The sequence below is a fragment of the Colletotrichum costaricense genome (assembly GCF_030867565.1).
Source record: "Colletotrichum costaricense strain IMI 309622 chromosome Unknown Scaffold_4.1, whole genome shotgun sequence".
NCBI lineage: Eukaryota > Fungi > Ascomycota > Sordariomycetes > Glomerellales > Glomerellaceae > Colletotrichum > Colletotrichum costaricense.
In genome coordinates this window covers 2,444,012-2,458,824 of record NW_026848233.1, presented here as the reverse complement: position 1 = coordinate 2,458,824, position 14,813 = coordinate 2,444,012, and the positions used below count along the sequence as shown (strand labels likewise).

General features: G+C 52.7%; 5 protein-coding genes across 5 annotated transcripts; 2 read left to right on the top strand and 3 right to left on the bottom strand.

Annotated features, from left to right (window-relative positions):
• Window positions 1-469: 469 nt before the first annotated feature.
• CCOS01_04867 (uncharacterized protein) lies at window positions 470-2,934 on the top strand (the record flags this gene model as incomplete). The annotated part of the gene is made up of 5 exons (XM_060453048.1): window positions 470-633; window positions 893-1,459; window positions 1,553-1,652; window positions 1,822-2,140; window positions 2,210-2,934. The coding sequence occupies 5 exons, from the start codon at window positions 470-472 to the stop codon at window positions 2,932-2,934; spliced, it is 1,875 nt and encodes a 624-aa protein (XP_060317006.1).
• Window positions 2,935-5,793: 2,859 nt separating this feature from the next.
• Window positions 5,794-7,742, top strand: CCOS01_04866 (major facilitator superfamily transporter; the record flags this gene model as incomplete). The annotated part of the gene is made up of 5 exons (XM_060453047.1): window positions 5,794-5,875; window positions 6,010-6,260; window positions 6,335-6,586; window positions 6,667-7,434; window positions 7,506-7,742. 5 exons carry the CDS (start codon window positions 5,794-5,796, stop codon window positions 7,740-7,742), a joined length of 1,590 nt encoding a protein of 529 aa, XP_060317005.1.
• Window positions 7,743-8,163: 421 nt separating this feature from the next.
• On the bottom strand, window positions 8,164-8,673 carry CCOS01_04865 (uncharacterized protein; the record flags this gene model as incomplete). The annotated part of the gene is made up of 1 exon (XM_060453046.1): window positions 8,164-8,673. One exon carries the CDS (start codon window positions 8,671-8,673, stop codon window positions 8,164-8,166), a length of 510 nt encoding a protein of 169 aa, XP_060317004.1.
• A 692-nt stretch (window positions 8,674-9,365) lies between these two features.
• On the bottom strand, window positions 9,366-12,356 carry CCOS01_04864 (uncharacterized protein; the record flags this gene model as incomplete). The annotated part of the gene is made up of 1 exon (XM_060453045.1): window positions 9,366-12,356. One exon carries the CDS (start codon window positions 12,354-12,356, stop codon window positions 9,366-9,368), a length of 2,991 nt encoding a protein of 996 aa, XP_060317003.1.
• Window positions 12,357-12,893: 537 nt separating this feature from the next.
• On the bottom strand, window positions 12,894-14,573 carry CCOS01_04863 (uncharacterized protein; the record flags this gene model as incomplete). The annotated part of the gene is made up of 1 exon (XM_060453044.1): window positions 12,894-14,573. One exon carries the CDS (start codon window positions 14,571-14,573, stop codon window positions 12,894-12,896), a length of 1,680 nt encoding a protein of 559 aa, XP_060317002.1.
• Window positions 14,574-14,813: the final 240 nt, after the last annotated feature.

The following is a 14,813-nucleotide window of genomic DNA, read 5'->3' as shown; positions in this document are numbered from 1 at the left end:
TCTGCAGATGAAGACTGAGTCCGACACACGCAACAGTGTCAGGATCACTGGTGCTTACAGTGGATACTCGGACGCAGGAAAAAGATCTTTGGATGTTGGCGGCCGCCGTTTACAAAGGAGCTTGGGCCCAGGGCAGCAGTTTTGGTGTGAAAAGTCGGATGTCGGGGCTGAAAATGACCTCCGACGCCGTCCTCCACAACGGTGATGAAGCCAATCAAGTAGCCCCCTTACATTCCGATAATCCATCTACGGATCTTAAGAATGCACCGGCCCCCGGACTCTTGCATGCCGTCCGTTCCATCACCCTCGAGCTCCCTCGCCCCAACATTGCCATCTAATTCGCGCCTAACTAAAGTGCCCTTACTTTCATTCACATTTTCTGTCTCCATTTTCTGAGACGCGAATGCTCCGTAAATATCTCTAAGCTCGGGTTGTTGTTGGGAAACATTACAAACGATGTCGCCAAACGATGACGCCAGCAGCCCCGACTTTGCGCATAGTCACACAAAGAAGTCCCGAGCTTGCACCAATTGCGCTCGCCTCAAGATACGGTGTCGGTGGCAACCGGGTTCGGAACATAGCGAACACGCCGATTGCATACGGTGAGCAGTTCTGCCTCTGTTGGCTACAGTTGTGTGTATCAACCAGAGCCCGCTGACATCGCTGGTATGCCAAGCTGCTCCCGCATGAGCATACGATGTCAAGTACCGGAGCCGGTCCCGAGGAAGAAACGGGGAAAGTCAAGGTCAGTCCAAAGACCCGATGAATTCACACGGAATGTGTTTTGTTGCATCCTGCTTTTCAAGCTAGCTGCAGATCACCCGGTCCTCCTTCTCACTTCTCCTTACTGGGGTCTTTGAGCAGAACATGAAGCTAAATGCCTACTCCGTAGTCGTGTAACTGAGCTGGAGAAGAAGATAGATGGCCTAGTCAGCCTTTTTCAGACACAGCAGCAGTCAGGAGAGACACAAGGGCAGCCGGCAACCGGGCCCAGCCCCAGCAGCGAGGACCCGCGCTTGATGCCATGCACTGGGTTGACTATACCAGGCGTCACCCATCAAGTAAGCACAGACGCATCTCCAAGTGTTAACAGTTCAGCCGGCACCCAAGATTGTCATTCTATGCCGACTCCAGAGGCTGGGTTTCCCAGCGGTTCCTATCAGCTCTTGCCGGGGTTCACCATCGCTGCCGAGAAGGCTGAGGAGTACCTTTCCATCTACCGGACGCGTATGGTTCCCAACTTCCCATTTGTGCCCATCGAGCCCGAAGTTACAGCAAGGGATCTCCACAACCAGAAGCGATTTTTGTTCTGGTGTATTATGCAAGCCATTGTACCCCAGACAGCCACAGTACAAAAGTCAGTCGACGACTGGGTCCGCAAGCATGCAGCTATGCACATCATAGTTCATAAGGAGAAGAAGATTGAGCTGCTCCAAGGTTTGATTGTCTATGTCGCCTGGTAAGTGGTAGTAATGAGTCGTTTCTCGATGCATTGGTTCCGGGCCCGTGCTGTTGTCGAAGCGTGATTATCTGATAATTTTGTATCTTACAGGGGCGATGTCCACCTACAGATGGGTATCAACGCAAACACCCTCCTCCAGCTAGCCATCGGTCTGGTTATGGACATGACCATGTACACTCTAGCAGGCCCCGTGAGTTGGATGCCGAAAACCTTATTGAATGATGCGTGGGCAGTCTTGGGACGGGGCGGAAAACAATTCGAGGCACCAAAACCAACTCTTGAAGAGCAAAGAGCAATTCTAGGCGGCTATTTCATTGCGTCAAGGTGTGTTACCTTTCGCCCGCTTTTGTATAGTGAAGCGTGGAACGAAACTGATCATCTTTGCCAGTGTGCCCGCCGCCATAAGGAGGCACTCGCAGATACAGTATACGCCCCAGATCGCACGATGTTCCAAAGCCATTCGCGAGGCGGACGCTATACCGACAGATCAGAATCTACTTGCCCTCGTTCGCATGCAACATCTAGGGGACCGCATTCGCGCTGTCTTTCCAAGCCCAGATAGAGAGGAAGGGGAGCCTCTACCCATCTTTCGGGAACACTTTAGTGCGGTGCTAGCATCACTTCGCAAAGAGATCTGCTCTCTCGAGTCTGAAGAACCCGCCATCAAGAAGGAGAACCGTAAGTGAACTTCTCGACAACAAGGAAACGAGCCCACAGTCAATTATACTAACCGTACACGTCGTATAGCAATGGTTTGGGCACACTACGGCGCACTGATGGTTAGACTATACGAACCATGCATCGGCATGCGAGGAGCCAGCCCTTCGGAGGCTATGTCCGCCATGGAGCAGTTCAGTAGGACCGAGTCACTCTGGTTCTGCCTCCAGGCGATCCAGATCGCCATGGACGCGCTACTCGCCATCCCGGCTGAAGCATTTGCATATCTACCCTTCAACACCGTTGCAGATGTAGCACATACAATGATGTCTTCGCACCGACTGCTGTTGGAAGACTCGGCAAGTGATTGGGACGTGATGCTGGCGCGCCAGAAGCTTGACCTTCCCGATATAGCGCGGCGGTTGGCGGATCGGTTCGAGGAGGCGGACAACGTGGCGCTGATCGTCGGGCAAAAGAGGCGGATCTTCGAGGACGAGAGCTCGCGCTGGGCGAATTATGCGTACCGGGCGAGGTGGATCCGTCAGTGGTACCTGAACAAGGTTGTTGGGCAGCCGCCTCAGGAGCAGATGGCGACGGAGCACCAGCAGCAGCAGGAGCAGCAACAGCAGCAGCAGCAAGCGCAAATGGTTCCTCACGTGGGGATGATGACAGACCCGAACATGTCTTGGCTCGGGGGAGTGGCGATGGACCAGTCGTTTTGGGAGATTATGATGCTGGACGGGCCTGGACAAATCCCCATTGACGCGTCCATGCTTTTGCCGGACCAGGCCATGTTGCCCGCCATGCAGACTTAGCATCGCACCTATTGATCGGCTAAGGGCTTTCACTTTCACGATTTTTGCCCGTCTGAATCTTTCGATGATTACCCTCGTGTGGTGGCTTGGCTTTGGCAAGAGATAGGAAAGATTCCGGCACAGGAAGGTGGCAGTTTTGCAAGGGTATGGCGGGTCTGAAGACACTCTGAACTCAAGCCCAAACAGGATTTGATGCATTTGGTAGTTTAAGGCGCGTGTCTCTGCTTTGTGAGCTGGTTCCACTCTCGAAACGAGCGGGAGTTATATCAGTTTGTCGTTGTTTCTGAGGAGTGCTCGAAATAATCTAGAAGAAGAATTGGGTACAGCTTACGACAACGTTTCTAAATGAGGATAGCATCCGTGGAGTCGGGAAATACATACGTCGTCTCAAGTTTTGCCTTGATCTCGACATGACTCAAGCTGTGCTAAGATTGCAAGCCGTATACGGTCTTAGTGAGAATGCCTATGCGATAGTATGTCATCTCCTATTCATGGGGTTTATCGAGGGCGAGTTGGGAATCTTGCTGACAGAACCTAGCATTCAATAGTATGAGAGACACGTACATCTACCTTACTTGAGAATAGTTGTACAGAAACGTTCTGATTGTACGTTGTGAACAGCCAGAGCCCTCAACGACAAAATCGCGCACCTTGCTTCGCCAGAGTGGTGATGGCTGTTCAACACCAACAACAGCAACAGTTGGTGAAGTAGTATTCACCCCGGTTCACGTTCGGCAGGGTGGGCAAGGTTTGTTACTAGTCGTCTTGGAAGATTTCCACTTTATTGAATGCAGTCCAGCCGGTTCCCGCATTCATGCCGTTCTCTCTGCGCATTCCCGATTTTAGTCAAAATTCCTACGCGATAGCAGGGAGATCTGTACCCGAAATCTCTTTGCTGATAGGTGGAAGAGAGACGAGGGCGAGAAAGGTTTACTGGGCTCGCATGTTCCCTTGCTGCAGTTGAAGGGACAAGATCTACGGTAAGTCCGCTGCCTTGCTAAATATCCCTCTCATCACTTGCAGCTGCCAACTAAAGGGCCATGGACACGTCTTCTCGGCAGCTAAATCAGTGCTACATCCCGTCGGCCAGGTCTGTGGAGATGTGATTTTCCTAGATGCGGATCATCGTACCCGCCAAGTCTCTCGGCGGTTAATAATGCGGTCCACATTACAAGTTAAAAGTCGCTGGTGATTGGCTTACTTCGCGAGGTGAAGTGTATGAGCAACTCTGACTAGCCACCTGATAGCGGTCCGCCGTCTCTACACGCCAGTTTTCATCTCCGGAACGGTGGGGGGGGGGGGGGGGGGGGGGGTTTCCGTTCCCGGTGGGGGGCCATAGACAAAAGAGGGGCCAAGGGAAATTGGAAAAGGGGGGGCCCCGGGGGGGGGGGGGGGGGGGGGGGGGGGGGGGGGGGGGGGGGGGGGGGGGGAGGCGTGATTCCGTTCTCAGTCGTGGGGCCATAGACCAAGAAGCGGCCAAGGAATCTGAGATACAGAGTGCACACCCGTGTGGTAGTGAGCGTGGGGTTCGAGGCTGTGATCCTGGCGTGGCCGGGGTCCCGGTCTTCGGCACGCTGGCGTCAAGAATGGACGCTCATGAATCTTGAGCTAATGGAATTTACAGCTGCTAGTCTCTTGATTTGAAGAAGTGGTCTTGTTAAGCTAGCTAAACTTTCGTTTTATTCTTGTATGTACTTGCGGATATGGATCACGGGTGAAAAGCCAAACCCCGCAAAGTCTGTCCGGAGAATCCGGGGTAGCTAATTGAACTCTGGTGAGCCATACTATTTATACGATAGACCCTATCACACCCGGGTGATTGGGGATTCTGAGGGACCGAGGAATGAACTCAAAACGGTATGCAAATTGCTCAATAATTTGGAGACTTGCCTCTTGTTATTTGCTCGACTCAATCGCCACATGTGAAAAATTGAATGATGCATCAGCATCAACCTGCCCCTAATGCTCACAGCCATATGTGTACCCTGAATCGGGCCGCAAAACAGTCAAACCTTCTCGATCTGAAACCAATGTTACCGCTAAACCAGCGTGATCTACATTAAGAGACTGATGTGGTCTTTACCATGGAAAGGGAGAGCGCCAACTTCCTCAGCTTTGATTTCGGCACCCCACCCTGCCCGTTCAACCAGCGGGGCCGGTTCTAGTTAACTAGTGCAACGTCATGTATATTTCTTGTGCTCTGATTGGTCTTCACTAGGGCCAAAGGCCGGTCTGGGAATAGTTCGCTTGGCTCATTCGCAAGTATCTGGCTCACTGCTCCTTGAGCTTGACTAGGGCATGGAGTGTGGTGTGTTAGAGAACTGCTGTTTTGAGTGTAGACATATCGGTGCTGGGAAAGCTTGCATCAACACCGACACAGCACGACAGATCTAGAATAGCGAACAATCCATTATCATAACGATATTAAAGGGATATTCTCTGAACTTTGGTCTATGTGAGGTGGTTTCTAAACTTTATTCCGCTCTTCCAAGATAGTACCGTCACAACGTGCCGGCGCTGAAGTCCCCCACCTCGGAACCCCCTCGTCCCCCACTCCGGCAGCTATGCAGTTTAAGGTTGCATGGTTGTGACCCCCAGTGGATATTCCGGGGGGGAATCTGGGGTAGTGTCGGTGCAACGCTATTCGGCCCAACCCCAGAGAGTCAAGTTAGACAATGGAAGGGAATTATTGAAAAGGACGGTGCAGAAGCGAGAGTTTGGAATCATACGAACATCAGACCATCTCACTCTGATGATTTAGGGGCGATTCTCCAAAGGTCGACGTGCACATTAGACACCAGTAACCAACTTGATCAAGAAAATCAACCCACTTTCACCCAATCAAGAAGGCAGAAGAGAATGTCGGGCTGGAAGTATGCGTTTGCCCTAAGCAAGGAGGAAGTCGCAAGGGCAACACCGCCTGGGACGGCAAGGTTGATAGGTGAGTTCCTCCACTATTGAACAGAGTCATTGTTGGAGCCGCGCTGGACCAGGCAATGCGTTATTGATACTCCACGACGCGATTCTTGTGGAACAATACTTGGACTATTTGCTGACAACTGATTATCTTCGCAGTTGAAGACGAGTCTTCCGGCGGGTCACCAAGATCTTCTAGCTCTCTCAGACGATTCCCACAACCATCAGAAGACCCAGCAGACCCTCTCAACTGGGCACAATGGCGCAAATTCGCACTACTGTTGACTGTCTCACTATACTCTTTTGCCGGCAACTTCACCAGCTCGGGCATCGCGCCGGCGTTGCAACTATGGTTCAAGGCTTTCCCGACAGACGTCAGGCCTTTTAGTGACCTCACATACTTTATCGCGGTGCGTCCATTCCTGTCTTCACACGCTGGTCTCGGGTTGGCGAACTCAGCTGATGATGGATCTGCTTCTTACAGGTCAATATTCTGTTTCTCGGAGCGTCCAATATTTGGTGGGTCCCTCTTTCGAACATTTTCGGTCGACGACCTGTGCTGCTGGCCGCAACGCTCCTCATGACAATCGGCACTATTGCGTGCGCTGTCTCAACAACCTACAACGGTGTTCTCGTCTCCAGATTGTTCCAAGGCATTGGAGCCGGTGCGTCAGAGTCTGTCGCCCCGGCACTCATCGGAGAGGTCTTTTTCGTTGACGAGCGAGGGCGTGCCATGGTAAGATAACCCCCAAACCTGTGCGATGAAATAGAAAAAGAGAAGTGTTCTTTTGCTGACGTACCAACTCTCTCACTCAGGCCATCTACACCGTCTTCCTCGCGGGCGGCTCTCTAATCGGCGGAATAGCGGGCGGGTATATCGGCTTCCAACTAGGCTGGTTCTATATCTTTTATGTCGGCATAGCCCTCTCTGCCGCCTGCTTCGTCACCACCCTCTTCTTCGTCCCCGAGACGCTCTATGACCGCGTCGTCTCTCCCAACGTCGACGCCGCAGGCCAGTCGCCCATTGACGAAAAGGGCATGGAAAGCCATGTCGAGGACGCGCAGAGCCAGGTGCTAGACTATCGTCCATTCACCTTCGGGCGGTCCCTGGGCTTCACCCACTATCGCGGCGGCGTCTTGAGCAACTTCCTCGCCCCCTGGAAGACTTTGAGACTCCCGGGCACCTGGGTAGTCATGTTTCACTACGCAGGCCTCGTCGGCGGCATCGTCACCATCTCCACGGTCGGGCCCCAGCTCGTGGCGGCACCGCCGTACCTCTGGGGCGCCAACGTCGGGCTGATCAACATTGGAGGCGTCATCGGAACCGGCTTGGGCGCTTTGTACACGTACCTCCTCGCCGACGCTCAGCTGAAGAAGAAGGTCAAGAGTTCGGGCAGCGGGCTGGCGGAAGCGGAGAGCAGGTTGCCGACCATGTTTCCCTCGCTCGTCATCGCCACGGGCGGGTTCTTCGTGTTTGGCTTCACGGGACAGTACCCGTCCAAGAATGGCTGGGTCGGTCTCTCTGCCGGATTTGCCATGGTGTCGTTTGGTCTTATGCAGCTGCCATCCGTCGGCTTCAACTACGTAAGTATAGGCATCCCCCACACGCGTGCTTTCGTGTCAAGCAATAAGATTTCTAACCTGAGAAACTATAGCTCATCGATGCGTATCAGCAACTTGCTGGCGATTGCTTCGTCATGGTCACGATCATGAGAGCAATTATCGCATTTGCGTGGACTTTCTTTGTCGCGCATTGGGTCGAGGAGAAGGGAACTTCGGAACCTTTTGGTGTATTTGGAATGCTGATGGGAATTTTCTCTCTTTTGACGATTCCTCTATGGCTGTTTGGGAAGAGGATGAGAATTGCCACCAGAAAGCTGGTCGAGGCATGATCAACATGCGTGTACTTTATGCGAGTGTTACCCTTGTGTGTTAAGCTTCTTCCAAAGATGCGATATGTTCGTATGGTATCACTCAGAATATGACACCCCTTTTTTGCTCTGTGTATGGCTCCGTTCCAAAGACTTGGCACTCGAAATTGTAGAATCATTTTAGCGTCCTGATTCGGACCTTCTGGGAAAGCACTGAATATCGAAGGACCAACTTCTTTGAGAAAGTTGGTATCATGCGGTAACAATACTTCTCTTGGACCGACGGATAGCGCGAGGGTGAGTTGAGAAGTTCAATTTTTAACACCGAGCCAAAGTAAGTACGTACACATTAACAGTGATGAATATCAGGATAGTGCAGAGGAGCGGAATAATTACTGCAAATTCCATCAAAAAGAGCGCCCACAAATATCAACTCAAGAAGTCAGTACAACAAGTAAATCAATCCCAACGCCAAGATGGGCACATTGGCAATCAAATGGCCTTTGACCTTAGCCCTGCCAACCTCGAGCGCCTCATCCGAAGCGCCAGGGCTCCCCATGTACTCAGACACGACCGCAGCGCCGCTGAAGCCTACGCCGGAACCCAGCATTAGCACGATCCCCAGACACCTCCGCACCGCCGTGGCCGCTAGCGGTGAAGCGCGGCAAACGTCGGAAAACTGGCCGTAGAGCACCAAGCCCAGGATGCACGACGACATGTGCAGATTGCGGGCGCCCTTGACCTTGATGAGCGCGTGGTGGAAGGCATCGAACTGGGCCGGGGTGACGGTGTCCCGCGGCGGGGGCACGATACCGAACGTCGCGGCCCCGCCTTCGGGCTTGGCGAGGTTGAGGACCCCGTCTGCGGCGCCGAGCAGGGCGAGCAGGCCCGTGAAGAGGGGTAGGGCGGCAGGTTTCCACCAGGATGTTGGGGATGCGTTTAAGCTAGCCATGATTTTGTGCGCAGGAAGTGACCTGATTTATTGAAAGCAATTGATGTGAGGGCGGCTGGAGGAGAATTGGGCGGCTTGAACAACTGCGTTGGACCGGTGGTGTTCAGGATCAGAATCAAGGGAGGATCAGCGTCAGCTCAAAATGCATCAGCGGTCAAGGAGAAGTGAAATAGCCGGATTGATTACCTCAGGCAACATCATTCGGATCACGTGGCGTCTTACATGGACATTGGCGTTAACTTCAAGCCACACTGGAGCGTTGAGTAAGGTACATTCGTATTTCACTTCAATCATCGTCCAACTCGCCAATGGAGGCTCACTCAAAGCGAGGTTACGGCAGTCGTTGCTGGGGTTCAAAGTGCCAATCGAAATCAAATCAATCACGTAGCAGGCCTTGCATTTGATCAAATGCCATATTGCTATCATTCCCTTGTCAATTCTGAGTTGCAGCCTATTACGTTTTACCGTTCCCCTCCAAGCACTGTATCAGATTTGTCTCCACGAGGGAATCAGCCCCCTCCCCAGTAACGAAAACACAAATAAAACACACCAAAAAGCCAACAAGCCAACAAGCAACAATAAACACTGCGCAAACCAGACCTAACCACCATGGAAGCTCTCAGAGCAATGCCCCATTCCATCACGGCCGATACAACACTACCAATGAAGGAAAACAAGGTATGTCCGTCGCCTCACTTCTTCTTTGGTGACGGCGAGCTCTCATGCGGCACTTCAGACGAAGCATGTCGTTTCGTTGGCGAAGAGAGCGATCGGCTGTGCCCGGCTGGTGGGATAGCCAAGGGCGGCAAGCTTGGTCGCGAGCGATCGCCTGCAGCGCCCTGCGAAGCTCCAGGTGGTGCTCCACCACGCCGGGTGTCGACAAAAGGATCGTCGCCGCCCATTTGCGAGCCAGTTGTGCCGGCAACGTTGGTAGCACGGCCCGAAGCGCCTGGGAGGATGAACGGCGGGGGCGCACTTCCAACCTCGGCACGCCTACCTGAGCCTCGACCGCTGGCCCCGCCATGCCCCGATGTAGCCTCCTTTTTCTTCCTGTTCCCAGCCCTGGTTCCGCTCGAGGTTCCTCCCTTTCCTTTCTTCGAACCAGTCCCACCAGTGTCAGATTTTCCAGAGGCCCTCTTTGACGACGCCGCGCCTCCCTGTGGGGTATCGAAGTTGATTGAAGGCCGCATTTTGCGCGATTGTTGATTTTGGGTGTACCACTGATCGTCGGCACCGGGTCCACTACCAGCGCTGCTCCGACCTGGAGCGCTCCGAGTTCCTCCGCTATCATCGGATCGGTTCGTCCAGTCTTCGTACACTTTCTCCTGAAAGACGTGGCGCAAGTGTTGAAGGACTTTGCCATAAACAGAGTGAAAGACCTCTTTTGGAATCCAAGGAGGAAGAGTAGTCGCCGACCAGTCCGAGTGAACCCCCTTGTACAGGAACTGTGTATTCTCCTCGCTCTGGACATACTCCACGAGGAAGTAGCAGACCGGACAGCATCGTTTGTTGACAGCTATAGAAGTCCCCAAAGATCGGAATCGCCTTGTCAAACTTGCCGCGGGTAATTGACGCGCTGCCATAGCATCGTCGCTTCCCGCCACGACATTGGTGTCCACCATGAGAGCCCGGTTTTTTTCAAGAAGGTGGAGGCTAAGGATTGTCGCTTCGCAGTGCCAGGTGCCTGAGAAAGTTCCTGCGTTTGGGAAGCTCGCGACCCAGGCATCCACAAGATGTGGTGGCAGCTTCACGCCTCGTTCAAGTTCAAACGTCTCCAGAAAACCCCGAAGATCGCTATTCTCCTTGTCCCGATACTTGGGGTAGGTTCTGACCGGTTGGAATTCAGTAGCCAGAAAACGATTAATGACGCATTGGTCGCTCTCCAAGAGAAACAGTAGGGAATCATAGTGCCGGCAAACAATGCCAAGATATTCTGCGGCTGCAACGTCCCAGCCGTGTTTCTTGCTAGCTCGATCGAGTGAGAGAAGCTCAGTGCTGAAGTTGTCGTCGATGGCCTCAGTACCGCCTGAGAGCTTGATTTCACTGAATCCCTTGCTGAGTCCAGGAGTCGGCGGTTCCTGGTGAGCTGTGCTTGATCCATGAACTGGCGTGGCAGGGGTGCCGCTTGCAAGTGCCTTTTTTGGCGATTCGAACAATGGCATCCCAGCGGCGGCTGTCCCAGGCTTTGCATAGATTGCCATACGGTGAATCCTAGGATCCGGCGAGTGGGAAGGAGGACGCGAGCTGAACCCTCGGTAAGGATCATGCGTTGCCGTGACGCCAGTCAGATACTGAAGCCATGCAAGGTGTGAATTTAAAAGCTGGGGAAATTCTCGTCGGATTCCAGCAAGACAGAAGTACGCCCGCTGTAAATCGTCGCTGATAGCTTTGCACTTCTTGATAGCATCCTCCCTAGAATCCTTGGGTTTCATGTTGATGGCGTTGACAAATGTTGGGGCTTCCTTGGACCGCTTGTGGTAGAACTCAAGCGCTAGAAGAATGCTTGTCAGGATCCGCTGCATCTCAGCGCGGCCCTTTTCGTCGTAAAATACGTAGTCGGGCCTCTCCTGAGCATTCAACGGGCTTGATGCCCATGAATGAAACAGCGGGAAATTGCGAGCGTGCTCCCGAGTAATATTATCGGGCTGCAATCTATCCCTCCCAACCTGATGCTGATGCCAGCCGTTCACCTCTTTATAGACAGCCTCCAGGACCGTGGCTTGCTTTCGTGTCTGGCCCTTACGGAACTTTAGCTCCAGCTTGGCTGTAGCCATCTCTCGGCCGCCTCTGAGGAAGGCAAACGGACGCGAACGAAAAGCCTCGTCATCGAGGATAGCCTGAGCTTCGAGTTCAGCGACTGTCAGTGATGTTGTCGAGGTTGAAGCAGTGGCACCGGTGGAGCTGAAATGATTGGGGTCATCCTTTTGCAGTTGAAGCTGTGCTAAGCGCGAAACCGGCGTTGACAGTATAGAAACGTAGTTTCTGTAGATGGTCCCATTCTCGAAGTGCTGACGAATCTTCGCCTGAGACGATATCTGGATAAAGTCTTTCAAGACTGCATGTTTCTTCGCTTTCTTGACACCGTCGTTTTCGGAAAAGAAGGCCTTTAGCATCTGGATGATGCGGAGACAGGATGCAATGAACTCTTGCCCGGTTTCAATTCGCTTGCTAGTCATTGCAGACCACTTGTCATAGAGATAAGCCACCGCACCATCGGGGTAGTCAAAGTCGAAGTCCTCGACCTCCATCCCGTCGAGGTCCACGAATAGCGCCGGTCCTTGAACTTTTTCGTCGTCCGGGACCTCGGCATGGTCATCGAAGCGGGGGTTCGCCGACAGGTAGACAACGTTCGACCTTTCACCGATAGCGATGGCTTTGGACTTGCCCTTTACTTCCGCCCTTGGGGGGAAGCTGGGAACAAGAGCGACAACCTCCCTGTCGCGGATGAAGATGCTAGCTAGGCAATCAAGAAACTCGTAATGCTTGCGAGTGAGTCGACGTTCTTCCAATGAGCCCTTGAGGGAGTCGGCAATCGTTTGGTGATTAGTGTTACGCAGGGTGGTTCCGTGGACGCTGTTGACTGCTTTGAATTGGCCGAGGAGCCAAGTTGCTGTTCGAAACGAAAGTATATCCGCGCGAGTGGGCACAGCTTCGCACTTGGCGAACTCAGTCGAAAGAGCCATGCTGGTAGCTGCAGCCTTGTCTCTGATTTGGACTCAAATACTTGATGTGTGCGTCTTGGTTATCGGGTTGTGGAGAGGCACTAGGAGAATGAAGGTAGTCTGAAGTCCGAATGCTGACCTAGACAGTCATGGGGCTCAGTCCAGTCTTTGACCGGACACGGCAGCGGCAGCCTGAGCCTGAACGGCTTACATTTGCTTTCAAACTGGTTTTGGAAGCCACGAATGCAGTCTTTCATGCCATGTTGCCTGCCAGAAAGAGCCATTTCTTTCTTTGAGTAGCGATGGTAGGAGCAAACGTAAGGGGCCATCATTGAAAACCTCGCAGAAAAGATATGACTCTAGAAACTACTTTTGACATGTCGCCAACCGCAAGGTTGTGAGTGCTGAGCACAAGATGAGTATCACACGTGGCACAAGAAGTAGCCACGACGCTCAACTTTCTCTCCACACAATGATACATTTAAATTTTCGTAGAGCTGTCAAGGTTTCATGATATAAGAATCGATGCTCGAATTGATACTATGTGGGTCTATTACTCTAGGCTACTGTTGATCGCCAAAAGACATTCCACTCGTTGAGTGTCCGGTTTCCCGTGCCCTCTCCCACAAACATCTCGTCAGTATCATTATCGCTGCCGCTTCGAAGTAGCCATCGTTTGTACATCCATGCATGGACTGCAAGCCTCTCGTTCCCTCGTCTATTGTTGGCCGAAAGCATGTCCGGTAGTTCATCTATGCCGCAAGCTTCTCTTTTTGCAGCAGCAACGGCCGCCTCGAGCTTCAACTTGGCCTCCCCACCTACCGCTACTCCGATGTGCTTTAGTGGCGAGACGGTGTCCGGTGATACGTGCGCACCCATGTCCAACAGCGCAGTCGCAATGCTAGCATAGCAAGTTGTTGATTTGTCTTCGATACATTGCAGCGGTGAGTAGCCAGCCGCATTCCTCGCGTTGGCATCCGCGCCATGTTTTCCGAGGAGTTGGATGAGCGGCACCGGGTCATTGTGACCGACTGGACTCGGACTTTCCATCACAAGATAATGCAACGGAGTGTTGCCGAGGGCATCTCTGACATCGTGCTTCACCAACTTGTTTTCCAAGAGAAATCGAGCGGTCTCCAAGTCCCAATTGCTGCATGCCTGATGTAGCGCATGGAGATCGATGCCGCGATGTGTAGTGAGTGATGCCCCAGCCCCAATGAGAAGCTTTGTGGCAGCCAAGCATGCCTCGTAACGATTGTCGGAGCATGGACTATCTTTCATTTCCATCAGAGCAAAGTAGAGCGCATTTGCTCCAGCTTCAACCTCATTCCTGAGCAGATGCTCTACATGGAGCGGGATGTCATACGACTCTTCGTCGAATTGCCGAAAGAAACCTGCAAGAGGGCGAGTCACGAATCTACGGTCGCCCCAAGAAGTTGCTATGCTGGTTTCAATGTTGACATCGGCGCCATGATCCAAAAGTAATTGCAATGCCGCAGAGTGTCGGCAATATGCAGACCAGTGCAGGGACGTCAGGCCGACTAACACTGGCATGCGAGTGACACAGTGGTATTCTCCGTCCTGGAGGTGGAACTCGGTGCAGTCCTCTGTATTTACATCGGCACCATAAAGCAAAGACTGTTGGATCCCAGGAAGATTTCTTGTCTTTGCCGACAAAAGTAAACAGGAAGAGTCATTTTGCTCGATGTCTTCTGTGTAGAGAATGGGCGTGATGATCTCGTTCAGTCTTTTGCTAGTCGATGCAAGGTGAGCGATGTCTCTCCAAATATCAAACCTATGGAACCTGACTTCTGTGACGTCGAAGTGTGGCTCCCAAATTTCCTCATCTTGATTGTATCCTGCGCGGACATCGTCGTCGTAGCGTTCAAAGACACTTGCGACAATTTGCAAGATGATTTCTCCCGGCAGTGTGGCCAGGGTGACGGGGAAGCAGCTCGGCTGGTTCTCTTTTGCGTCCTTCTTAGAGCTGAGATCGCTGCTTTCCTTCGGCGGAGGAAGCAGTCCGTAAGGACCCTTGAATGCAGTGCTGTTAGATGTGATCAGGCTGCTCGCTCGGGTCCGTAGGATTTCCGGACTGGATGGAGGTGTCGGTGAGAAATAAGAGGCCATGGCCTCAGCAGTTGATGGGTCTGGTGCGTTTGTAGCGTCCAAGGTGGCGTGAAAGCTGGAATCGTGCCCGGCGTCCTCGGACGCCTTGTCATCTGAGAGGGGTGCCATGTCAGAGAAAGGCAAACTGCACGTCGCGAATGCGCGCCAAGACTAGGTAGATTTATGAGGCGGTCTCATCAATTGAGAAATGGAAAGCGAGCTGCGAAGGAAGAGTGGTAGGTATGAATGAGTGAAGGATGTGCAGGGACTCAAGACATCTTAGGTAGATATCCGTATCCGCTAAGTGTTCGGAGAAAGGCTTGCGAGGTGACTCAGCACTTAGGAGGGTGCCCGTTTGCGCCACTGAAT